Genomic DNA, 27,547 nt, shown 5'->3' with positions numbered 1-27,547 from the left:
ATAAAGAAATTAAGTTTGAAGCTAACCTCAATGACACATACATCAAAAACTTAAATAATAAATAAAAAATAATCTCTTAAATTGATGCAGACTCACTATGAGTGGCTGTTCATCAACATGACAGTGAAAAACAAGTACACTCTACTGCTAATACTTTTTTCCAGCAAATACCTGCAGAAAGATTTTTTTTTTTTTGGCTGGTTGGGGAAAGCTGGAGCAAGTTGTGAAACCAGTTGCTTCTTTACTTATCCAGTAGTTATGGATCAACAATGATCTTTCATTCAAAGTTGTGTTTCTGAGACAACACTGGAGTATATGAGGGAAACACATGCAAGGGAGCACTAACTTAAAGAAGAAATTTTTTTTTAACAAATGTAGACAAACATGTAAAATGTAGCTTTCAAAGTAAGATCCAGACAACAAAAGCCACCTTTTGCATCCGCATGATGCACTGCTAGACGGCTTCAGTTGAGAACGTGACAGGATGAACTCTGTTGCCTCCACATTATACACTGTTGGATTGAGTCACGTTGAAACGCTGCCAGTAATGATGTAATATAAGAAACAGGAAGCTCCCTGTAAGGGGGATGGGAGGGGAAGTGGATGGATCCAACAAACCCCGGACTATAACGTGGGAATACAGTGTGAGCTGTGTCTATAGATTCATTACCATGGCAACACTACTCGTGATGCCACATTGTTTTTACATCATTTGATACATTTCTATGAAAAATATTGATGATGAACACTAAAAATAAATAAATCAAACGCTTTCTCAACCACTACAGACATTTGCAGATTATTTTTTGTGATAATTTCATAGATAAATATGAAGCGACGGTCTGTCCTCTACATCGTCAACTTCATACTACCCATCCTGTTCTTCCTCTGTCTGGACTTGGCCTCCTTCCTGATCTCGGACAGTGGAGGCGAGAAGCTCGGCTTTAAGATCACTGTGCTGCTGTCTGTCACTGTGATGCAGCTTATGCTCAATGATATTCTGCCTTCCTCCTCAGACAGGGTACCACTTATAGGTAAGGAGGCCCAGAGACATAACTTTATTGTACTGCACAGGAACAGCACATATATTGAGTCAATGTGTTATTATTTATCCACATTAATGATGTTGCCTTTTTCCTTTAGCGGTCTTCTGCATTGGGATGTTTGGTTTGATGCTGCTGAGCCTCCTGGAGACAATTTTGGTGATGTATCTGATAGAGAAAGACTCTGAGAAAGAGGCAGATAAAGACCAAGGCCAAAGTGAGGACTATGGAGACAAAGAGGGCAAAGACAACATGCACAAATATATTGAAGGTGAGATTCGGTATAAATTCTACAAACCTCTTGATGTCAACCCCAACCTGACGTTGTTGTTCAGTTTTCTACTGCCTCTGTTATATTCTACTGATCATTTTAGCACAGACATATTTACAGCTTATAATCAGTGTTGGGCAAATTACTGATAAGTAGTTATGAATTACAATTTCTAGTTACTTTTGTCAAAAGGTAATTCAGTTACTTTTAAGTTACTAATTCAATTAAATTTATTAGGAAAAGTAATTTTTGCATTACTTTTTTTGTTATTTTCGTTGATGCTTCAATCATATATGCACACACATTATTTTAGTGTTGTTTTGGCACAGTTGGGGCAAAACTGTCAAATTCTATATACACTGGCCCCATTATCACAGTGATGAACGTAAGTAGTGGAACAGCAAAACTCAATATTTTCAAACTTTTCAAAGGAATATGTGTTGTAACCTTAGCATGCCTTCAAACTGAGCCCAGTACACTGTTTTGACAAAGTGAAGTATTACACAGCGTTACAGATTCTCAGATACTAATCAGTAAGTTTTTACTAAACAGTGTTGTTTAAACTTAGTTGCATTAAAAGAAATTCAAATCAACTGAACTCCATTCACACCATCCTCAATAATGGAGGACTGTATAAAAGTAAAAGTCCTATCATTTACAAAGTCCTGCAGCTCCTGCATTGCTGACAACACGGTCCGGCAAATGTTTCCAAATAAAATGCCTCGGGTTAGCAACTGGTAGGATTCTGTTCACAGAGACGTTGTCAGGGGTCTTTTATTTTGAAAGGGAAGCAGGGAAGTTGGAGTAAAACAGATGTCTTTGTATTTCCTCATGTCTATGACAGAGAGAGACTTTAAAGTGCATTAAAAATAGAGTCAATATAATCATCAAAACACCATTTTCACTGTCTATTCCTACTGACAAATGTACGTGTAAAAAAACAGCGAGCCGCTGAGACGTGCCTGGCAAGCGCTGCTCAGGCGGGCGTAGTGGATGCTCTGTCTTGACAACATGGGCGCTGAAATACAAAAAAAAAAGTTTGGCATTGTTCATGGGCCTGAAACGGGCCTAGTTGTATGCTCCTTTCACAAAGTATCACAAATTTATTTTTATTTAAGTAAATGTAATGCCGTTACTGAATATCAGAGTAATACATTTTATTACTCGTTACTGCCAAAAGTAATGGCGTTACTCCCAACAATGCTTAAAATACATCATTTTGAATATGCTCCAACCATCTTTGTGTCAAACATGTCCTTTCAGAAGTGAAGAAATGGACTGACCGTACTTGTTTCTGTGATGCGTCTGCTGATGAACCTCCATCTGAACTGCTGTCGGTGGCCAAAAAGGTTAGAATCAAGTCGCAATTTAAATGTTAAAGGCATACCTCAAACACAAATGAAAATCTGTTTATCAAGTACTCATGCTGTGTTACACAGAATTTGTAAAAAAAAAAATCCTTTCTTGCATGCCTCCACGGTGAACCAAGGATCCAAAAGAGGAGATCATTCTTAATGAGGTAAAGGCACACACTCTGACACTCTCCAAAAACTCAGTACCTCACATCAATACTGTAAACAACGGTCAATTTTCAGTCACCTAAAAGGCAGTTTGCATGTGTACAAAAGGTCAAAACACATAGACAACATTATATTTTCAAATGTACATGTGTACATGTGGACTAAGCCTGAGTCTCATTTATCCAGTTATACGCTCACATGCATTTCCACTGAAACCTTACTATGCAAAACACTTCAGCATATGAATAATGCACCTGGACAAGCACATTAAACTCTGCACATTGAGGCACGTGAGACAAACAAAGTTTTCTCTCTGAGTTCAGTTTAAGTATTCCTTTAAAGGTTTAGATAAAATACAAAAAATTAAATTGTAATTGGAGGTCGTCTGTTACCTGCCGGCAATGATATTGTTTCCTGCCTCAAAATGGACAAGCTTGCATCATGTCAACCACCCGAGGTCCGGTTCAGCACAGTGCATTCTGGTAGTTGTAGGTTTTCTATCTCTTGAGCAAAAGCAAATGCCACAGCCATTTTCCTCTGTTTTCTCGACTCATTATGCACTGATTTTAAAAGTATTTGCTAATTTCCAGTCTTTATTATTTCTGCAGAGAAGCAGCAGCCAGTTGATGGACCACCATGCTTTGGAGAAGCTCTCAGATGAGCTGAGGGTGGTGGAGCGATCACTGCTCCTCAACAGCAAGGAGGAAGAAGGTAAGGCCGGATACTGGACCAAAGTGACGAAAACAATCAACAAAGTTTTCCTCATTTTCTATATCACAGTGGCCAGTTTGTTTTTAGTTGTTCTCTTTTCAATATGGACAGATCCAGCATACGAGTAGTGCTTAAGTTCAGAAACATGGTTCGCTCATTTTATTCACTTTAAAGTTGATCAACAATGTTAACCAAAAAAAGAAGCAAGCATTACTTTGTGCAGTTCTGCAGAAGTTGGATCAATATGGAGAAAATCATATATCAAGTGTTTTTGGACAAATACCCCAATATTGATATTGGTGTGATATTGTACAATTGACTCTTTTTTCCCCCAAAATGGTTAAAGGCAAATAATACAACAACTACAACAGTAGCTACAATAGTCTGGTTTGTTCAGAAAATCACATCACTTTACTGTAATACAGCCTTTAACACTCGGAAACGTCAACACCTACGATATTATGATATCCATAATCTAAGACGATATCACGTCTCATTATATTGATATATTACCCAGCCCTAAACTGAATTTCCTATATATGTAGTCCTTCAGTAGTGCTGCATGTGTTACACTGCTACACATCTCACACATATACTCTGTGTTAGCCTGTGACACTGGTGAGGTTTTAAAGTTCAAGTAATATAAGTTTTTTTGTGTGTAGTGTGCAATTATAGTGTTCAATGAGTCTGCCAAACACATCATGAAATATGTTAAAAACTGAAGTGTTGCTCTGTCAGATTCATATCAGATTCTCCTCTGTGGAGATGCCACGAGTAAATGTCTACTGTTTATTACAATTTATTTTGTTTTCTTGTTCATTCATCATACTAAGCACATATACAGGCTATAACATGTACCAAGTGTTCACTTTATCAAAGACCTGTAAAAGGTTTTTTTTTCTTCTACTGTTTGAGGAATTTCAGACTGTCTTTTAACGAGATTCTCCAAATCTACACCTATATTTAAGTATTCACATTGTGGAATAAAAGTCCTGTCATCTGTAAATATGTGTCAGACATCAATCTGAAATAAACAGTATAGACAAACCTGCCTTTCCTTTCTTTCTATTTTTGTGTGTGTGTGTGTGTGTGTGTGTGTTTGTGTGTTTGTGTGTGCATGTTGTGCAGAGAGGCACCTTTTTAAACAGATTATCAAGTTGTATTTTATGTATACACACACACACACACACATATATATATCAATAATTTCAGTCAGTGTTTATACCTCTCATACTCAAGTACTGTACTAAAGTACAAATCTAAAGTACATTTATTTCACTTCAGTATTTTAAACTCATTCCACTTTCTACCTCTACTCCAGTACACTTCAGATGGAAATATTGTACTTTTTACTCCACCACTATTATGTGACAACATTAGCTGCCAGTTGCTGCACTAAATTAGATTTTTGCACACAACCCATATGAAAATATACAATTGCAGTTTAAGCGATTATTAATTAATTAGAAAACTAACTAGAAACTATTTTGGTAATTGTTGGTCCTTATTCATGCAAAAAAAAACCAAAAAAACATTACATGGTTTCAGCGTCTCAATTATAAGAAGTTCCTGTTTTTCCTTTAAATTAATTAATTTGTTTTATTGATTAAATTCATTTAAAACAGCAATACATGAGTACTTTTACTTTTGATACTTGAATTAATTTCACTGATTGTACTTACATGCCTTTATGTAGGTAACATTTTCAATGCAGAGCTTAAACTAGTAACAAAGTACTTTTAACAGTGTGGTATTTGTACTTTTATTTAAATCTAAATTCTGATGCACACACATTATTTTAGTGTTGTTTTGGCACAGTTGGGACAAAACTGTCAAATTCTATATACACTGGCCCCATTATCACAGTGATGAACGTAAGTAGTGGAACAGCAAATAATGAATAACAAACCTTTTTTTATTCAAGTAAATGTAACGCCGTTACTGAATATCAGAATAATACATTACTCATTACTGCCAAAAGTAATAGCATTACTCCCAACACTGCTAAAATACATCATTTTGAATATGCTCCAACCATCTTTGTGTCAAACATGTCCTTTCAGAGGTGAAGAAATGGACTGACCGTGCTTGTTTCTGTGATGCGTCTGCTGATGAACCTCCATCTGAACTGCTGTCGGTGGCCAAAAAGGTTAGAATCAAGTCATAATTTAAATGTTAAAGGCATACCTCAAACACAAATGAAAATCTGTTTATCAAGTACTCATGCTGTGTTACACAGAATTTGTAAAAAAAAAAAATTAAAAAAAAAATCCTTTCTTGCATGCCTCCACGGTGAACCAAGGATCCAAAAGAGGAGATCATTCTTAATGAATTGACGAAATGGTTAAAGGCAAATAATACAACAACTACAATAGTAGCTACAATAGTCTGGTTTGTTCAGAAAATCACATCACTTTACTGTAATGCAGCCTTTAACACTCGGACACGTCAACACCTACGATATTATGATATCCATAATCTAAGACGATATCACGTCTCATTATATTGATATATTACCCAGCCCTAAACTGAATTTCCTATATATGTAGTCCTTCAGTAGTGCTGCACGTGTTACACACTGCTACACATCTTACACATATACTCTGTGTTAGCCTGTGACACTGGTGAGGTTTTAAAGTTCAAGTAATATAAGTTTTTTATGTGTGTAGTGTGCAATTATAGTGTTCAATGAGTCTGTCAAACGGAGACTTAATTAATCAAAAGCGACCATTGACAAATCAAGCGACTTTTTCTGGTCATTTGGGGAATGATTGTATTGACAAAAGTCTGCAAAAGCATCTAACATATCCCATTTTGCGGTTCACGTTACAGCTGCGAGGGCGGCTGCCGTCTCCTCCTCCTCCTCCTCCTCCTCTCTCAGCTCTGCAAATGAATCATGCGTTGCAGCAGAGACGTTACGTTTTTGTTTAAATATTCACTCTTTTTTATTTCACACCCCAAAATCCCTCACACAGTTCTCTCTGTCTCAGTAAATATAAGCTACAAAACCACGTTTTTGTTTTGCTCTGCATCCATTAGGTCACTTAAAACAAAAAAACCCCGCAAATGTTATAGTTACATGGCAAAAAAACAAGTTTGTAAATACACAAATAGTTTGTAAACTACCTGGTCCGCCTTTTCTATTAGTTTAGCTTCTCTCAGAATTTGATATTATGTAAATTAATTGAATACGTCATGTAGCTACTTGTAGCGGCTTTAGGGAGGGCCAATAGTTACTTTCCTGTCAGAGGCGTCGGCAAATGTGCACCCAGAGGGAGAGAGCCGCAGAAAGGCGACAAGAGCAGCGAGAAACTGTCGCTGACCAGCGCTGGAACTAACAGTGACTGAACAGCTGTGTGATTAAACAGGAAAACCGCTGAGAGGAGAAGACAGCGTGAGTGTTTTTGTAAAACTTAACTGAGTTTCAATCACAGACAAGTAAGAAGCAACCAAAGTAAGGAGCAAGTTAGAGGACCAGATGGGAATTACTCGCAGTGCAGAGACGCAGCCAGAGTTAAACATAGACGCACCAGAAGTGAGGTACGGCCTACACAGAAAGTAGAAACGCAGTGTACTGTTACTGCTGCAAGTGACAGTGACTACTTTAACCATAATCCTTATGTAAAATTTAAGTGTTCATATATCAGAATTTAAATGATAAGAGATGCATGTTGTGTTCAGAGTGCAGAGAGAAATGAAAAGGAGCCTGGTGGTGCGCTTTAGCCTCTTGTGGTCAAAACGAGTATTACCAAAAGAAACACTTTTAAAAAATGACACTGATTTTCTCCTGGAAAATAAAATCTGGCCCCACCAAACTTTTTTTTTCTTGCCAGCCAACTTTTTTTTTTTCATGTCCCTCAGGGCTTCTGTACTGTTGAGAAAGAAAGAAAAACAGGAAGAAAAGAGAAACAGGGTTGGTCATTAATTTTGCCCAGCCCTTTCCCAGTGCAGTTCAGTCACATTATCACCCACATGTGATCACTTTCAGACGACACGAAGAAGACAGAGATTATCATTAACTGTGCAGACCTCTTGCAGTCATGATTCTGGCAGGTTTCCTCTTTCTGATCTTCCTCCCAGGTAAGCTGGAACAACTCTGTACGATGCATGTGGGTGAAAAATTTCTGTTGCTACCCCGATACAAAGGAGGTGAACGAAGCTTTCATTTACAACATAGAAAATTGAGGTGAAAATAATGATATCTTTAGCTATATCTCATACCACAGTGTGAGATAAGTCAGAGTTACAGAGTAACTGTTAATGGGAGAGACGTTGCTGTTAAGTCACTTAAGAGTCACTTAATCATGTTGTGTATTAAGGCAGAGGAAGTGAGTTCATGGAAGTTATATTTAATGTAAAGAGCTGTATACTCTATTTTTGAATTATGTGGAAGTACCTCCAGTTACTCAGAAAGAACAGAGCCTCAGCAAACAGAAAAAGTTTTCAGTAAATGTTGTCAGTTGTAAATGCATGAGGATTTGCATGGGCTGATGTTGGATGCATTTGAACCACGGGTAACAGATGAATCTCAAATGCAGAGCCCCACGTAAACGTAAATGACCGTAAAAATGCTCACATTTAAAAATCATTTGTGGACTGATGACATAAAACCCTGCAGTCCTGCCAATGGCCGTCTCATAAAGGCCTTTCAGTGACAACAAACACTGGATATTACCGCAGATATTTGTGAGCTGGTGTTTCAAGGTTTGATAATAAATTCAGAAGCAGTGGATACCTGCTCACGGAGCATACTGTCAGTAACTTCTTCTTAATTATTCTTAGGCTCCATTTCAGAAGCAGACTGGAACTGCAGTTATCAGGATGTTATAAACTACCTGAACCTGACCAAAAACAAGGATCTCTACACTCTGAGCCGACCTGTTAAAAACTACAAAGAGACTACACGGGTACACATCCAGATGTCGCTCTATGGTATCGTAGATGTGGTAAGTTTAAAATGAAGCTTTAAATTATTTGTAATATTTTAGTTTTTGATTGTGATGATTATTGCTTCTGTTCAGGAGGGTATATTTGTTTCTCTGTACTTTCTTGCTCAATGAGTTCATAACAATCTGTGGAAATCAAGGAAACATGAGACCAAAATGACTGAACAATTATTTTATACTTATAATTATGAAAGTTCAATTTGTAGCGGGTCTGCACTACATACTGCCTCCAGTGTATACTGTATATGTGAGCACTGTAATGTCTGCTTTTATATTCTAACTAAGCAACTGCCAGCTATTTTCAGTGATGCATATACAGTTATTTTCTTTCCTTGCTGATCCTGCCCCAGTATCAGCTATAACCACAAATGATAACATCACAAATGAAATGATCAATAAAAAAATCTCCTTCTGGTTCCTTTAATCTTACTAATGTACAAAGTATTGCATGGGGAAATATAAGTGTAGATTAATTGTTTGATTTTGCAGAGGTAGTCGCATCCAGGGAAACACAGAGAATATTTTAATAGAAATGGCCAGGCTTCTTGCTGATGGTCGGGTTTACTTTTGTAGATCATAAAGCAGCATCAGTATTCACCTGAAATTGTTTCATACTGGTTAAACCTCCCTGTTCTATGTTTTGCTGTGTATATGGTCAGTATGTAACATATTCATATATTTTCAAGTATACTGTTTTTCTTTGTTTATAGAGAGAGACTGACCAGACTTTCGTTCCCTATATTTGGATTTATATGGTGAGAGTCTCTGAGGACAACTTTTTTTTCTTGCCTGTTTATCATCAGTAGAAAAACAAATTGTTTCTTTTAAATTGCATCTTTGCATTTTTTCTCTCTCTTTCCCTCTTTCTTCCTTTTTATCCTGTTTTTCTATGTAGGGCTGGAAAAATGAACACATTTGGTGGGATCCGGCTGAGTTCTGCGGACTTGAAAAAGTAATCATTCCTAAGGAATATTTGTGGATGCCAGATCTAACTATTGAAGAGATGTAAGTTTTAACATGCTCTCACACACACAAATCCACATGCACTCACAAGTAGAGCATCATGTTACCATTTAGGAATTACACAAAAAAACGAGGCATTAATGCAACAGGTTCTAAACATGCTGACTATATGCAATATTAATTACATGTATGTATTTTATTTTTAGTGTTTCATAACTTCTGAAATTCTGAAACAAACAATCGATCAAAACCAATCAAGATTAAAATAATGCCACAGCCATCAGGAGCTTTATTCTTTAAAACTCCTGTTGTGCAAACAAACTGCTATTGCAGACAGATTGTAATGAACATTTCATGTTTAAATACTTTGTAACACTTTACAATATAGCCTGCAAGTTACAGTGTAATAGTTATATACACTGAGAATCAATTAAACTCTTAATGGGTACACATTGGCGACGTTAGAGAGTAAGAGGGTTACAACTTTGTGGAGTGACCCAAATTACAGTTTAACAATTATTTTTTAATCACTAAGTATGTATTTAAAAATCATAGGGTACTTAAATATTGCCACTAGATTAGCAGTACATGTTATATAGAGGTTTCTATACAACATGCACTGGTATTCGCAGTGTTATTTAATTCAAGGTCCTTCCTAAATGCAGTTCTTTCACACCTTTATTCTCTGTATTTTAACCCCTTCATGGCCTGTTGGTAGGTACCCAACAGCTACAGTAATTCATTAGCACTGGAACATGCAGAATGTGAAATAATCACACCATGTAGATAGTATTTCTATACTGAAATGCACAATGGTAGATTGGAGGAAAATGAAGAGTCATGATTTATGGTATATTAGATCATATGCTGTGTCAAATTCTGTTATAAGCTTAATGCTTTCACCATAATGTGTGCGTTTGTTCTTATACAGGACAGAGAAAGAGAAGTCTCCTCTGATTCCTTTTCTCACTGTACAATGGAGTGGTAAAATTGAATTTAGGACTGAACAGGTGCTGGTCAGCACATGCAGAATGCAAGTGTTCAAATTCCCTTTTGATATTCAGAGCTGCAACCTCTCTTTCAAGTCTGCAGTGTACTCTGGTGAGCTAGACATTTATCTAAAATTTGTATATTTTGTGTTTAAAAACATGTGTGCTGTAATCACTTTAACTTTTTTTTTTTCACATGAACACACACTAACACATATTTACCCTCCTATGTTGAGCTGATATGAAATCTCAAAGTTCTGTTTTTGATTTCCACCTCAGATGAAGAAGCAAAGTTTGAAGCCATCCTTGACTCTTCAAAGATCACACGGTGGTCTGAGGAAATTATGCGGAACCATTACGAGTGGCTGTTCATCAACATGACAGTCAAAGAGACGACCATCAACAATTTTAGCTACAACCAAAGCATGATCGTTTACACTGTAAGTATTGAGTATATTTTACTGCTAATATGGTTTTCAGCAACAAACTGCATGTAGACTCTCTACAGTTCCAGTTGCTTTTGTACTTAAACCTGCAATAACAGATTATCCCTTTTTTGCCGCTCAAAGGAAGCATCAGTCAAAGAACGACATAACAATTAATTCCAAATTGTGTTTATGGCCACCTTGCAAATCCACTCTTATTTTAGCTCTGTGTTTGGTCTCTACCAGCTATTTACCTGCTGAAAATTAAAATACTGCAGCCGAATGAGAACTGTGACAGTTATAGCCCCTTTCACACATGCAATTAAAACTTGAAATTAACTTAACTAACATGCTTGGATGCAAGTTTTCAAATTTCCTTTCCACAGTCAGAGCTGCAACCTCTCTTTCAAATCTGCAGTTTACCCTGGTGAGTCTGTAACCGGTTGTTTTTTTTTAAAGTTTGTAGACATTCATTTCAAATGTGTATGCTTTGTGTTGGGATGCATGCCTACTGTAATCACTTTAACAGTTTTTTGTCACATGAACACACAACAGAACATAGTAACACTCCTTCTATACTGAGCTGATAAGAAAACTCAAAGTTTTATTATGGCCCGAGCACCGAACGGTGTGTCCATTCTCAAATCCTTGGTGATGAAAAGTTATCACAGGTCCGTGCAAAACATTTGCAGTTTTCCCATGACTTTCCTAATGACTTCCCATGACTAAATTGTTGTAACTTTGGTGCACATTGTCTGATCTGCCTGAAACTTCATAGGTATGATAAGCGTCCCGCCCTAAACAATGTTGTATGACAATTTTCACTAGTTGTATTAGCGCCATCTACTGGCAACAGGAAGTAAGCCTTTCGAGACAATTATCATTGGATTTACATGATATTTACATGGTTTGATCTATAAATGATATACGCCAAGATGACATGGAAATTCTGTCCCTTCCCTGTCACCTAATGGCTGCTGAAAGTACTACACCATATGAAATATCTCACTGCAGGCTCCAAACTTTCTGCGTGCATTATCTGACTTTTACAGAGATAAGCGACTGTGTGTACATGGGGGATGCGAGGGCCCTTTCATTGCTGCTTGCAGCTTTTTATTGTATTTTTTACCTCAGATAAAGAAATTAAGTTTGAAGCTAACCTCAATGACACATACATCAAAAACTTAAATAATAAATAAAAAATAATCTCTTAAATTGATGCAGACTCAGTACGAGTGGCTGTTCATCAACATGACAGTGAAAAACAAGTACACTTTACTGCTAATACTTTTTTCCAGCAAATACCTGCAGAAAGATTGTCTCTTTTTTTTGGCTAGTTGGGGAAAGCTGGAGCAAGTTGTGAAACCAGTTGCTTCTTTACTTATCCAGTAGTTATGGACCAACAATGATCTTTTATTCAAAGTTGTGTTTCTGAGACAACACTGGAGTATATGAGGGAAACACATGCAAGGGAGCACTAACTTAAAGAAGAAATTTTGTTTTAAAAAATGTAACAGAAATGTTGACTCTGATAGAGTAACAAGGAAACATGATGTAAGGCAAAGATAAAAGTAAATAAACCTTACAAAAAATCAAAAATTCCAATATAGTACGAGGTGTTGCCAGTGGAGAGGCAGCCAGCAAACTTTTGCAGTGCTTTCTACGTAGATCCAGACAACAAAAGCCACCTTTTGCATCCGCATGATGCACAGCTAGACAGCTTCAGTTGAGAACGTGACAGAACGAACTCTGTTGCCTCCACATTATACACTGTTGGATTGAGTCACGTTGAAACGCTGCCAGTAATGATGTAATATAAGAAACAGGAAGGTCCCTGTAAGGGGGATGGGAGGGGAAGTGGATGGATCCAACAAACCCTGGACTTTAACGTGGGAGTAGATTGTTAGCTGTGTCTATAGGTTCATTACCATGGCAACACCACTCACGATGCCACATTGTTTTTACATTATCATTTGATACATTTCTAATGAAAAATATTGATGATGAACACTAAAAATAAATAAATCAAACACTTTCTCAACCACTACAGACATTTGCAGATTATTTTTTGTGATAATTTCATAGATAAATATGAAGCGACGGTCTGTCCTCTACATCGTCAACTTCATACTACCCATCCTGTTCTTCTTCTGTCTGGACTTGGCCTCCTTCCTGATCTCGGACAGAGGAGGCGAGAAGCTCAGCTTTAAGGTCACTGTGCTGCTGTCTGTCACTGTGATGCAGCTTATGCTCAATGATATTCTGCCTTCCTCCTCAGACAGGGTACCACTTATAGGTAAGGAGGCCCAGAGACATAACTTTATTGTACTGCACAGGAACAGCACATATATTGAGTCAATGTGTTATTATTTATCCACATTAATGATGTTGCCTTTTCCTTTAGTGGTCTTCTGTATTGGGATGTTTGGTATGATGCTGCTGAGCCTCCTGGAGACAGTTTTGGTGATGTATCTGAGAGAGAAAGACTCTGAGAAAGAGGCAGATAAAGACCAAGGCCAAAGTGAGTACTATGGAGACAAAGAGGGCAAAGACAACATGCACAAATCAATTGAAGGTGAGATTCGGTATAAATTCTACAAACCTCTTGATGTCAACCCCAACCTGACGCTGTTGTTTAGTTTTCTACTGCCTCTGTTATATTCTACTGATCATTTTAGTACAGACATATTTACAGCTTATAATCAGTGTTGGGCAAATTACTGATAAGTAGTTATGAATTACAATTTCTAGTTACTTTTGTCAGTGTGAAATATTACACAGCGTTACAGATTCTCAGATACTAATCAGTAAGTTTTTACTAAACAGTGTTGTTTAAACTTAGTTGCATTAAAAGAAATTCAAATCAACTGAACTCCATTCACACCATCCTCAATAATGGAGGACTGTATAAAAGTAAAAGTCCTATCATTTACAAAGTCCTGCAGCTCCTGCATTGCTGACAACACGGTCCGGCAAATGTTTCCAAATAAAATGCCTCGGGTTAGCAACTGGTAGGATTCTGTTCACAGAGACGTTGTCAGGGGTCTTTTATTTTGAAAGGGAAGCAGGGAAGTTGGAGTAAAACAGATGTCTTTGTCTTTCCTCATGTCTGTGACAGAGAAAAACTTTAAACTGCATTAAAAATAGAGTCAATATAATCATCAAAACACCATTTTCACTGTCTATTCCTACTGACAAATGTACGTGTAAAAAAACAGCGAGCCGCTGAGACGTGCCTGGCAAGCGCTGCTCAGGCGGGCGTAGTGGATGCTCTGTCTTGACAACATGGGCGCTGAAATACAAAAAAAAAAGGTTTGGCACTGCTCATGGGCCTGAAACGGGCCTAGTTGTATGCCCCTTTCATGAAGTATAACGATTCTATTTTTATTTAAGTAAATGTAACGCCGTTACTGAATATCAGAGTAATACATTTTATAACTCGTTACTGCCAAAAGTAACGGCGTTACTCCCAACAATGCTTAAAATACATAATTTTGAATATGCTCCAACCATCTTTGTGTCAAACATGTCGTTTCAGAGGTGAAGAAATGGACTGACCGTACTTGTTTCTGTGATGCGTCTGCTGATGAACCTCCATCTGAACTGCTGTCGGTGGCCAAAGAGGTTAGAATCAAGTCATAATTTAAATTTTAAAGGCATACCTCAAACACAAATGAAAATCTGTGTTTGTCTGTCAAGTACTCATGCTGTGTTACACAGAATTTGTAAAAAAAAAAAAATCCTTTCTTGCATGCCTCCACGGTGAACCAAGGATCCAAAAGAGGAGATCATTCTTAATGAGGTAAAGGCACACACTCTGACACTCTCCAAAAACTCAGTACCTCACATCAATACTGTAAACAACGGTCAATTTTCAGTCACCTAAAAGGCAGTTTGCATGTGTACAAAAGGTCAAAACACATAGACATTATATTTTCAAATGTACCTGTGTACATGTGGACTAAGCCTGAGTCTCATTTATCCAGTTATACGCTCACATGCATTTCCACTGAAACCTTACTATGCAAAACACTTCAGCATATGAATAATGCACCTGGACAAGCACATGAATTTAAACTCTGCACATTGAGGCACGTGAGACAAACAAAATTTCCCCTCTGAGTTCAGTTTAAGTATTCCTTTAAAGGTTTAAATAAAACACAAATAAATTAAATTGTAATTGGAGGTCGTCTGTTACCTGCCGGCAATGATATTGTTTCTTGTCTCAAAATGGACAAGCTTGCATCATGTCAACCACCCGAGGTCCGGTTCAGCACAGTGCATTCTGGTAGTTGTAGGTTTTCTATCTCTTGAGCAAAAGCAAATGCCACAGCCATTTTCCTCTGTTTTCTCGGGTCATTATGCACTGATTTTAAAAGTATTTGCTAATTTCCAGTCTTTATTATTTCTGCAGAGAAGCAGCAGCCAGTTGAAGGACCACCATGCCTTGGAGAAGCTCTCAGATGAGCTGAGGGTGGTGGAGCGATCACTGCTCCTCAACTGCAAAGGGAAAGAAGGTGAGCTTGGATACTGGACCAGAGTGACTAAAACAATCAACAAAGTTTTCTTAACTTTCTATATCACAGTGGCCAGTGTGTTTTTAGTTGTTCTCTTTGCAGTTTGGACAGATCCAGCATACGAGTAGTGCTTAAGTTCATAAACATGGTTTGCTCATTTTATTCACTTTAAAGTTGATCAACAATGTTAACCAAAAAAAGCAAGCATTACTTTGTGCCGTTCTGCTAAAGTTGGATCAATATGGAGAAAATCAAATATCAAGTGTTTTTGGCCAAATACCCCAATACTGATATTGGTGTGATATTGTACAGTTGACGCTTTTTTCCCCAAAATGGTTAAAGGCAAATAATACAACAACTACAACAGTAGCTACAATAGTCTGGTTTGTTCAGAAAATCACATCACTTTACTGTAATGCAGCCTTTAACACTCGGAAACGTCAACACCTACGATATTATGATATCCATAATCTAAGACGATATCACGTCTCATTATATTGATATATTACCCAGCCCTAAACTGAATTTCCTATATATGTAGTCCTTCAGTAGTGCTGCACGTGTTACACACTGCTACACATCTTACACATATACTCTGTGTTAGCCTGTGACACTGGTGAGGTTTTAAAGTTCAAGTAATATAAGTTTTTTATGTGTGTAGTGTGCAATTATAGTGTTCAATGAGTCTGTCAAACACATAATGAAATATGTTAAAAACTGAAGTGTTGCTTTGTCAGATTCATATCAGATTCTCCTCTGTGGAGATGCCACGAGTAAATGTCTACTGTTTATTACAATTTATTTTGTTTTCTTGTTCATTCATCATACTAAGCATATATACAGGCTATAACATGTACCAAGTGTTCACTTTACTAACGACCTGTAAAAGGTTTTTTTTTCTTCTACTGTTTGAGGAATTTCAGACTGTCTTTTAACGAGATTCTCCAAATCTACACCTATATTTAAGTCTTCACATTGTGGAATAAAAGTCCTGTCATCTGTAAATATGTGTCAGACATCAATCTGAAATAAACAGTATAGACAGACCTGCCTTTCCCTTCTTTCTATTTGTGTGTGTGTGTGTGTGTGTGTGTGTGTGTGTGTGTGTGTGTGCGCGCGTGCATGTTGTGCATGTTGTGCAGAGAGGCACCTTTTTAAACAGATTATCAAGTTGTATTTTATATACACACACACACACACACACACACACACACACACACACACATATATATCAATAATTTCAGTTAGTGTTTATACCTCTCATACTCAAGTACTGTACTAAAGTACAAATCTAAAGTACATTTATTTCACTTCAGTATTTTAAATTCATTCCACTTTCTACCTCTACTCCAGTACACTTCAGAGGGAAATATTGTACTTTTTACTCCACCACTATTATGTGACAACATTAGCTGCCAGTTGCTGCACTAAATTAGATTTTTGCACACAACCCATATGAAAATATACAATTGCAGTTTAAGCGATTATTAATTAATTAGAAAACTAACTAGAAACTATTTTGGTAATTGTTGGTCCTTATTCATGCAAAAAAAAAAAAAAAAAAACATTACATGGTTTCAGCATCTCAATTATAAGAAGTTCCTGTTTTTCCTTTAAATTAATTAATTTGTTTTATTGATTAAATTCATTTAAAACGGCAATACATGAGTACTTTTACTTTTGATACTTGAATTAATTTCACTGATTGTACTTACATGCCTTTATGTAGGTAACATTTTCAATTCAGAGCTTAAACTAGTAACAAAGTACTTTTAACAGTGTGGTATTTGTACTTTTATTTAAATCTAAATTCTGAATACCTCTTCCACCACTGCTGCTGACACAGCAAAACTTTGCCATCGCTGGGGTTTTAGTTTCCTGTAATACCAGTACAGACATTAAACAATCGCATTTACTGTGTTTAAGATAATTTAACAGGACTTTGATTCTAATACTGCTAAAGTTCTTCTTCGTACAGCCTTTATTTGGTGGCACCACCTCAATGTACCAGTGTGTTTTCACAAGGCATAACACCTGGCCTTATATGGTGTTTAGGGGGTGTTACCTATACTGATAGATGACTTATGATCAATTAGGACTCATTACTCAGCACACCTGGATATGAGCAGATTTGAATGGTTAACAAAGTTTGGAGCTGACATCTCTTTTTTTTTCTTTTACAGGAAATCAGAGGAAATATAAGAGAAACCAAGAGGATGATGCTGCATGAGTCAAGTCAAGTCAAGTCAATTTTAATCATAGAGCCCATTATCAAAAAAACAGAACCCCTGTAACGGGAAAAAAGAGGAAGAAACCTCAGGAGGAGCAGCAGAGGATGATGAGAGATCCCTCTTCCAGGATGGACAGATGTGCAATAGATGTCTTAAATAACAAATGAAATACTATCATGGCAAAGGAGAAAGAGAAAAAGAGAGGGGGGATGATCAGCATGATCACGGCATCAGCACAACCAGGACCAAGACCACGGTCAGGGCGAGCAGGGGTACAGTGTCAGTGCAGCCACAGCACAAGCACAACCAAAGGCAGGGTCACAGCACCAGCACAGCTATCACCACGATCAGGCACAGCCAAGGTTGCAGCCAGGATCCAGGAAAACTAGAAAACAAGGGAGCAGGAATGCTCCAGAGAGGCAACGGGATTAGCATAGTGCAGTTCAACAGACACAGTCTCCGTAATCGCGAGCCCCAGGTAGTGACAGTACTACATGGCTATAACAGATGCAAGGCTAAGCTAAACTACTGCATAGCTGTCACAGAATCGAGGCTAAGCTAAGCTAACAAACGTGCTATCACAGATACAAAGGTAAGCTAAGGGGTAAGTGTAATGCAGTAAACAGACGAGTGATTTTTAATATGGAGGGAGTAAGAGAAAGAAAAGGAGCTCGATGTATCATAGAAAGTCCCCCAGCAGATTAAACCTATGGCAGCCTAACTAGGGGCTGGTCCAGGCAACCTGAGCCAGCCCCAATTATACGCATTATCAAAGAGGAAGGTCTTAAGTCTACCCTTAAAAGTGGAAATAGTGTCTGCCTCCCTACTGAAACTGAAAAATGGTTCCATAAGAGAGGAGCATGGGGCCCATTGTTCAGTGGTAAGAGAGGGTAAGAAACGAACTGTGCCTTACGTGGGATGGAAAAGTTTGTTGCAGTATCCAGTCACTTTGGAGAATAATTTTGAATTCATCGTAAATAAATGTAAGTTGTTGTTTGTTGGTCTTAGCTTTAGAAAACACTCATTTCAGACGCAGCTCCTACATCAAATTACATAACCTTGGGGACCAAACAGCCACAACAGTGAAGTGCAAAGAAGTGAAAAGCTTTTGGTTTGATGGCAAAATCAAACCAAACTCACAGGCGTCTAAGTGTCGAGGGTGTTGGCAGTTCTGCGGAGTTTTGTTGCATTATACTTCATTTCCATCATTAGACTAATGAGATTTAAAAAAAAAATCATGGTTGGTCATTAAATTTGCCCAACCCTCTTCCAATAAAAGGCCGTGATATTACTGCAACAAACATTTCCAGACGACACGGAGAAGACGGGGATGCTCATTAACTGTGCTGACCTCTCACAGTCATGATTCTGACAGGTTTCCTCTTTCTGCTCTTCTTCACAGGTAAGCTGAAACAGTCCTGTACGATGTATGGGGGTGTGAAATTTATGTTGACATCCCAAAACAGTTGAGGTGAACTAAGTTTGTTATACAGCATAAAAATAAATATTATTTCATGTAGTCATAGTTGTAGAAGTCTTGCAACTTCAGAAACGTTTTGATAAAAGATATGTTAATGATGTAAACAGCAAACAGAAAAGGTTTTCAGTAAATGTTGTCAGTTGTAAATGCATGAGGATTTGCATGGGTTGATGCTGGATGCATTTGAACCATGGGGAGCAGATGAATCTCAAATGCAGAGCCCCACGTAAACGTAAATGACTGTAAAAATGCTCACATTTAAAAATCATTTGTGGACTGATGACATAAAACCCTGCAGTCCTGCCAATGGCCGTCTCATAAAGGCCTTTCAGTGACAACAAACACTGGATATTACCGCAGATATTTGTGAGCTGGTGTTTCAAGGTTTGATAATAAATTCAGAAGCAGTGGATACCTGCTCACAGAGCATACTGTCAGTAACTTCTTCTTAATTATTCTTAGGCTCCATTTCAGAAGCAGAGCAGATCTGCAGTTATCAGGATGTTATAAACTACCTGAACCTGACCAAAAACAAGGATCTCTACACTCTGAGCCGACCTGTTAAAAACTACAAAGAGACTACACAGGTATACATCCAGATGTCGCTCTATGGTATCCTAGATGTGGTAAGTTTAAAATGAAGCTTTAAATTATTTGTAATATTTTAGTTTTTGATTGTGATGATTATTGCTTCTGTTCAGGAGGGTATATTTGTTTCTCTGTACTTTCTTGCTCAAAGATTTCATAACAATCTGTGGAAATCAAGTAAACATGAGACCAAAATGACTGAACAATTATTTTATACTTATAATTATGAAAGTTCAATTTGTAGCAGGTCTGCACTACATACTGCCTCCAGTGTATACTGTATATGTGAGCACTGTAATGTCTGCTTTTATATGCTAACAAAGCAACTGCCAGCTATTTTCGGTGATGCATATACAGTTATTTTCTTTCCTTGCTGATCCTGCCCCAGTATCAGCTATAACCACAAATGATAACATCACAAATGAAATGATCAATAAAAAAATCTCCTTCTGGTTCCTTTAATCTTGCTAATGTACAAAGTATTGCATGGGGAAATATAAGCGTAGATTAATTGTTTGATTTTGCAGAGGTAGTCGCATCCAGGGAAACACTGAGCATATTTTAATAGAAATGGCCAGGCTTCTTGCTGATGGTCGGGTTTACTTATGTAGATCATAAAGCAGCATCAGTATTCACCTGAAATTGTTTCATCCTGGTTAAACCTCCCTGTTCTATGTTTTGCTGTGTATATGGTCAGTATGTAACATATTCATATATTTTCAAGTATACTGTTTTTCTTTGCTTATAGAAAGAGACTGACCAGACTTTCATTTCCTACATTTGGATTTATATGGTGAGAGTCTCTGAGGACAACTTTTTTTTCTTGCCCTGTTTATCATCAGTAGAAAAACAAATTGTTTCTTTTAAATTGCATCTTTGCATTTTTTTCTCTCTCTTTCCCTCTTTCTTCCTTTTTATCCTGTTTTTCTATGTAGGGCTGGATAAATGAACACATTGGGTGGAATCCGGCTGAGTTCTGCGGACTTGAAAAAGTAATCATTCCTAAGGAATATTTGTGGATGCCAGATCTAACTATTGAAGAGATGTAAGTTTTAACATGCTCTCACACACACAAATCCACATGCACTCACAAGTAGAGCATCATGTTACCATTTAGGAATTACACAAAAAAACGAGGCATTAATGCAACAGGTTCTAAACATGCTGACTATATGCAATATTAATTACATGTATGTATTTTATTTTTAGTTTGTCATAACTTCTGAAATTCTGAAACAAACAATTGATCAAAACCAATCAAGATTAAAATAATGCCACAGCCATCAGGAGCTTTATTCTTTAAAACTCCTGTTGTGCAAACAAACTGCTATTACAGACAGATTTTAATGAACATTTCATGTTTAAATACTTTGTAACACTTTACAATATAGCCTGCAAATTACAGTGTAATGGTTATATACACTGAGAATGAATTAAACTCTTAATGGGTACACATTGGGGAGGTCAGAGAGTAAAAGGGTTACAACTTTGTGGAGTGACCCAAATTACAGTTTAACAATTATTTTTTAATCACTAAGTATGTATTTAAAAAGCATAGGGTACTTAAATATTGCCACTAGATCAGCAGTATGTGTTATATAGAGGTTTCTATGCAACATGCACTGGTATTCACAGTGTTATTTAATTCAAGGTCCTTCCTAAATGCAGTTCTTTCACACCTTTATTCTCTGTATTTTAACCCCTTCATGGCCTGTTGGTAGGTACCCAACAGCTACAGTAATTCATTAGCACTGGAACATGCAGAATGTGAAATAATCACACCATGTGGATAGTGTTTCTATACTGAAATGCACAATGGTAGATTGGAGGAAAATGAAGAGTCGTGATTTATGGTATATTAGATCATATGCTGTGTCAAATTCTGTTATAAGCTTAATGCTTTCACCATAATGTGTGCGTTTGTTCTTATACAGGACAGAGAAAGACAAGTCTCCTCTGATTCCTTTTCTCACTGTACAATGGAGTGGTACAATTGAATTTAGGACTGAACAGGTGCTGGTCAGCACATGCAGGATGCATGTTTTCAAATTCCCTTTCGACATTCAGAGCTGCAACGTCTCTTTAAAGTCTGCAGTGTACTCTGGTGAGCAAGACATTTATCTAAAATTTGTATATTTTGTGTTCAAATACATGTGTGCTGTAATCACTTTAACTTTGTTTTTTCACATGAACACACACTAACACATATTTACCCTCCTATGTTCAGCTGATATGAAATCTCAAAGTTCTGTTTTTGATTTCCACTTCAGATAAAGAAGTAAAGTTTGAAGCCAAACTGAACGATACAATGATCACACAGTGGTCTAATGACATGATGCGGAGCCATTACGAGTGGCTGTTCATCAGCATGACAGTCAAAGAGACGACCATCAACAATTTTAGCTACAACCAAAACAGGATCGTTTACACTGTAAGTATTGAGTATATTTTACTGCTAATATTTTTTTCAGCAACAATCTGCATGTAGACTCTCTACAGTTCCAGTTGCTTCTTGTACTTAAACCTGCAATAACAGATTATCCCTTTTTTGCCGCTCAAAGGAAGCATCAGTCAACGAACGACATAATAATTAATTCCAAATTGTGTTCATGGCCAACTTGCAAATCCACTCTTATTTTAGCTCTGTGTTTGGTCTCTACCAGCTATTTACCTGCTGAAAATTAAAATACTGCAGCCGAATGTGAACTGTGACAGTTATAGCCCCTTTCACACATGCAATTAAAACTTGAAATTAACTTAATTAACATGCTTGGATGCAAGTTTTCATATTTCCTTTCGACATTCAGAGCTGCAACCTCTCTTTCAAATCTGCAGTTTACTCTGGTGAGTCTGTAACCGGTTGTTTTTAACCGTTTGTAGACATTCATTTAAAATGTGTATGCTTTGTGTTGGGATGCATGCGTGCTGTAATCACTTTAACAGTTTTTTGTCACATGAATACACAACAGAACATAGTAACACTCCTTCTATACTGACTGAAGAAAACTTTATTAAACCTTTATTAAAAGTTTAATTATGGCCCGAGCACCCACCGGTGCGAGGACCCTCTTGGAATGCAAGGACTCATTTGGGCCCGAGCACCGAATGGTGTGTCCATTCTCAACACCTTGGTGATGAAAGGTTATCACAGGTCCGTGCAAAACATTTACAGTTATCCCATGACTTGGCGTCGCATTTTGGTGTCTTGCCATAAAACAGGAAATTGTTGTAACTTTGGTGCACATTGTCGAATCTTCCTGATTGATGTTCCTGATCAGACTATGAAACTTCATAGGTATGATAAGCGTCCCGCCCTAAACACATCTGTTTGACACTTTTCACCAGTTGTATTAGCGCCATCTACTGGCAACAGGAAGTAAGCCTTTAGAGACAATTATCATTGGATTTACATGATATTTACATGGTTTGATCTATAAATGATATACGCCAAGATGACGTGGAAATTGTGTCCCCTCCCGTGCCACCTAATGGCTGCTGATAGTACTACACTATATGAAATATCTCACTGCAGGGTCCAAACTTTCTGCGTGCATTATCTGACTCTTACAGAGATAAGCGACTGTGTCAGTCAGAATCCTATAAGGACCCCCGACGTACGTGGTGATGCGAGGGCCCTTTCATTGCTGCTTGCAGCTTTAATTTTGATGATGTAAGGCAAAGATAAAAGTAAATAAACCTTACAAAAAATCAAAAATTCCAATATACTACGAGGTGTTGCCAGTGGAGAGGCAGCCAGCAAACTACAAGGATGGGAGTCTGATTTAACCAGGACACACTGGCCATTGGCCTGTTGACTTTGGTTCCTTGATGACCTCCAGCTCCACCCAACCAGAAATGTTGAAATACAACACATTCACTTCACAGCAATAACACATAAACCCTGCCAAGGGCCTTTGGGCTGTCCAGCCTGTTCTCATGCCAAAGTCATCAAATACCGCCACTTTTGCAGTGCTTTCAAAGTAAGATCCAGACAACAAAAGCCACCTTTTGCATCTGCATGATGCACAGCTAGACGGCTTCAGTTGAGAACGTGACAGAGCGAACTCTGTTGCCTCCACATTATACACTGTTGGATTGAGTCACATTGAAACGCTGCCAGTAATGATGTAATATAAGAAACAGGAAGGTCCCTGTAAGGGGGATGGGAGGGGAAGTGGATGGATCCAACAAACCCTGGACTTTAACGTGGGAGTACAGGGTGAGCTGTGTCTATAGGTTCATTACCATGGCAACACTACTCACGAGGCCACATTGTTTTTACATTATCATTTGATACATTTCTCGTGAAAAATATTGATGATGAACACTAAAAATAAATAATTCAAACGTTTTCTCAACCACTACAGACATTTGCAGATTATTTTTTGTGATAATTTCATAGATAAATATGAAGCGACGGTCTGTCCTCTACATCGCCAACTTCATACTACCCATCCTGTTCTTCTTCTGTCTGGACTTGGCCTCCTTCCTGATCTCGGACAGTGGAGGCGAGAAGCTCAGCTTTAAGGTCACTTTGTTGCTGTCTGTCACTGTGATGCAGCTTATGCTCAATGATATTCTGCCTTCCTCCTCAGACAGGGTACCACTTATAGGTAAGGAGGCCCAGAGACATAACTTTATTGTACTGCACAGGAACAGCACATATATTGAGTCAATGTGTTATTATTTATCCACATTAATGATGTCGCCTTTTTCCTTTAGCGGTCTTCTGTATTGGGATGTTTGGTTTGATGCTGCTGAGCATCTTGGAGACAATTTTGGTGATGTATCTGATAGAGAAAGACTCTGCCCTCCGAGACAAAGAGGCAGATAAAGACCAAGGCCAAAGTGAGGACTATGGAGACAAAGAGGGCAAAGACAACATGCACAAATATATTGAAGGTGAGATTCTGTATAAATTCTACAAACCTCTTGATGTCAACCCCAACCTGACGTTGTTGTTCAGTTTTCTACTGCCTCTGTTATATTCTACTGATCATTTTAGTACAGACATATTTACAGCTTATAATCAGTGTTGGGTAAGTTACTGCTAATAAGTAATCAATTACAATTTCTAGTTACTTCTGTCAAAAAATAATTCAGTTACTTTCAAGATACTAAGTAAATCAAATGAATTAGTAAGGAAAGTAATTTTTGCGTTACTTTTTCATTATTTGTCTTGATTCTTCAATTATATATGCACACACATTATTTTAGTGTTGTTTTGGCACAGTTGGGACAAAACTGTCAAATTCTATATACACTGGCCCCATTATCACAGTGATGAACGTAAGTAGTGGAACAGCAAATAATGAATAACAAACCTTTTTTTATTCAAGTAAATGTAACGCCGTTACTGAATATCAGAGTAATACATTTTATTACTCGTTACTGCCAAAAGTAATGGTGTTACTCCCAACAATCCTTGAAATACATCATTTTGAATATGCTCCAACCATCTTTGTGTCAAACATGTCCTTTCAGAGGTGAAGAAATGGACTGACTGTGCTTGTTTCTGTGATGCATCTGCTGATGAACCTCCATCTGAACTGCTGTCAAAAGAGGTTAGAATCAAGTCATAATTTAAATGTTAAAAGCATACCTCAAACACAAATGAAAATCTGTTTATCAAGTGCTCATGCTGTGTTACACAGAATTTATAAAAAAAAAAATCCTAGTCCACCCCCTACTTGTGGGGGGTAGAGGTAGGGAACCTAACCCTATCTCCCATTTGATTAAGTGCCATCTCATTTGGGAAGCCTCACAATGGAGGTAAAGGCATACACTATGACACTCTCCAAAAACTCAGTTTCCCCTGTCCTCACATCAATACTGTAAACAACGGTCAATTTTCAGTCACCTAAAAGGCAGTGTGCATGTGTACAAAAGGTCAAAACACATAGACAACATTATATTTTCAAATGTACATGTGGACTAAGCCTGAGTCTCATTTATCCAGTTATACGCTCACATGCATTTCCACTGAAACCTTACTATGCAAAACACTTCAGCATATGAATAATGCACCTGGACAAGCGCATGAATTTAAACTCTGCACATTGAGGCACGTGAGACAAACAAAGTTTTCTCCCTGAGTTCAGTTTAAGTATTCCTTTAGAGGTTTAGATAAAATACAAAAAACTAAATTGTAATTGGAGGTCGTCTGTTACCTGCCGGCAATGATATTGTTTCCTGCCTCAAAATGGACAAGCTTGCATCATGTCAACCACCCGAGGTCCGGTTCAGCACAGTGCATTCTGGTAGTTGTAGGTTTTCTATCTCTTGAGCAAAAGCAAATGCCACAGCCATTTTCCTCTGTTTTCTCAGGTCATTATGCACTGATTTTAAAAGTTTTTGCTAATTTCCAGTCTTTATTATTTCTGCAGAGAAGCAGCAGCCAGTTGAAGGGCCACCATGCTTTGGAGAAGCTCTCAGATGAGCTGAGGGTGGTGGAGCGATCACTGCTCCTCAACTGCAAAGGGAAAGAAGGTGAGCTTGGATACTGGACCAGAGTGACTAAAACAATCAACAGAGTTTTTTTCATTTTCTATATCACAGTGGCCAGTGTGTTTTTAGTTGTTCTCTTTCCAATATGGACAGATCCAGCATACGAGTAGTGCTTAAGTTCAGAAACATGGTTCGCTCATTTTATTCACTTTAAATGGACATTAAAACATCTGTAGTTCAGTTTCATTGGTCTGGAGCAAAAAACACAATCATCCATTGTTGCTCAATATAATGTTTGGATTTGTTAGAGACTTATTATAAACCAAAATACATGGAGCCATGGGTCATTTCTTTCTAATGACTAACAGCTGCAGTTCATTGTCATCAGTGCAGATCCTCTGTGATCAAATTATTAGTATTATTATCAGTTATTAATGTCATTTAAACCTGAGCAGACACTGTGCATAGTTGTCTTATTGGAAGCGTTCATACTGAACATAAGCGGAGAGGCCCTGTTTGCTTTGTCCAGTTACAATTCCAATAAAGTTTTTACAAGCAAGTTGATCAACAATGTTAACAAAAAAAAAGAAAATATTACTTTGTGCAGTTCTGCTGAAGTTGGATCAATATGGAGAAAATCGAATATCAAGTGTTTTTGGCCAAATACCCCAGTATTGATATTGGTGTGATATTGTACAGTTGATTCTTGCTTTTTCCCCAAAATGGTTAAAGGCAAATAATACAACAACTACAATAGTAGCTACAATAGTCTGGTTTGTTCAGAAAATCACATCACTTTACTGTAATGCAGCCTTTAACACTCGGAAACGTCAACACCTACGATATTATGATATCCATAATCTAAGACGATAACACGTCTCATTATATTTCTGAATTTCCTATATATGTAGTCCTTCAGTAGTGCTGCACGTGTTACACACTGCTACACATCTCACACATATACTCTGCGTTAGCCTGTGACACTGGTGAGGTTGTAAAGTTCAAGTAATATAAGTTTTTTATGTGTGTAGTGTGCAATTATAGTGTTCAATGAGTCTGTCAAACACATAATTAAATATGTTAAAAACTGAAGTGTTGCTCTGTCAGATTCATATCAGATTCTCCTCTGTGGAGATGCCACAAGTAAATGTCTACTGTTTATTACAATTTATTTTGTTTTCTTGTTCATTCATCATACTAAGCATATATACAGGCTATAACATGTACCAAGTGTTCGCTTTCCTAAAGACCTGTAAAAGGTTTTTTTTTCTTCTACTGTTTGAGGAATTTCAGACTGTCTTTTAACGAGATTCTCCAAATCTACACCTATATTTAAGTATTCACATTGTGGAATAAAAGTCCTGTCATCTGTAAATATGTGTCAGACATCAATCTGAAATAAACAGTATAGACAGA

The 27,547-nt window shown here is 37.5% G+C and overlaps 2 protein-coding genes across 18 annotated transcripts in view; both read left to right on the top strand.

Annotated features, from left to right (window-relative positions):
* Positions 1 to 6,933, top strand: part of LOC121959342 (5-hydroxytryptamine receptor 3A-like) — a 14,053-nt gene extending 7,120 nt beyond the window's left edge. For 2 of the 5 annotated variants that reach the window (XM_088070434.1, XM_088070431.1), the window contains 7 exons: positions 824 to 1,034; positions 1,144 to 1,314; positions 2,578 to 2,663; positions 2,804 to 2,833; positions 3,443 to 3,545; positions 5,609 to 5,694; positions 5,848 to 6,933. In XM_088070434.1, the coding sequence (XP_087926560.1) occupies positions 824 to 1,034; positions 1,144 to 1,314; positions 2,578 to 2,663; positions 2,804 to 2,833; positions 3,443 to 3,545; positions 5,609 to 5,694; positions 5,848 to 6,054 (894 nt within the window). In that variant the 3' untranslated portion in view covers positions 6,055 to 6,933. Of the gene's footprint in view, positions 1 to 823; positions 1,035 to 1,143; positions 1,315 to 2,577; positions 2,664 to 2,803; positions 2,834 to 3,442; positions 4,593 to 5,608; positions 5,695 to 5,847 lie in introns of those variants that run through there. The other 3 variants (XM_088070432.1, XM_088070433.1, XM_088070435.1) reach the window with 3 other exon arrangements.
* On the top strand, positions 5,610 to 27,547 carry LOC148186303 (5-hydroxytryptamine receptor 3A-like). Of its 13 annotated transcripts, XR_015775070.1 has the most exons (16): positions 6,798 to 6,939; positions 7,534 to 7,694; positions 8,328 to 8,491; positions 9,202 to 9,246; positions 9,387 to 9,496; positions 10,386 to 10,555; positions 10,723 to 10,883; positions 11,233 to 11,295; positions 12,954 to 13,164; positions 13,273 to 13,443; positions 14,407 to 14,492; positions 14,641 to 14,670; positions 15,283 to 15,385; positions 17,569 to 17,888; positions 19,019 to 19,087; positions 19,559 to 19,696. XR_015775070.1 is itself a non-coding variant. In XM_088070438.1 (13 exons), exons 2-13 carry the CDS (start codon positions 7,586 to 7,588, stop codon positions 15,511 to 15,513), a joined length of 1,551 nt encoding a protein of 516 aa, XP_087926564.1. In that variant the 5' UTR covers positions 5,610 to 5,694; positions 7,534 to 7,585; the 3' UTR covers positions 15,514 to 16,431. The 13 variants fall into 13 exon arrangements, 11 of the variants coding, with proteins under 11 accessions (XP_087926564.1, XP_087926569.1, XP_087926567.1 ...); XR_015775069.1 differs by having other exon boundaries at positions 17,569 to 19,087; XM_088070438.1 differs by lacking the exons at positions 6,798 to 6,939; positions 17,569 to 17,888; positions 19,019 to 19,087; positions 19,559 to 19,696 and adding an exon at positions 5,610 to 5,694 and having other exon boundaries at positions 15,283 to 16,431.

Source organism: Plectropomus leopardus, chromosome 19, assembly GCF_026936395.1.
Source record: "Plectropomus leopardus strain MGB_pleo_1.0 chromosome 19, ASM2693639v1, whole genome shotgun sequence".
Classification (NCBI taxonomy): domain Eukaryota; kingdom Metazoa; phylum Chordata; class Actinopteri; order Perciformes; family Serranidae; genus Plectropomus; species Plectropomus leopardus.
Note: the sequence above shows the minus strand (reverse complement) of the source record. Positions and strands in the feature narration are given on the sequence as shown.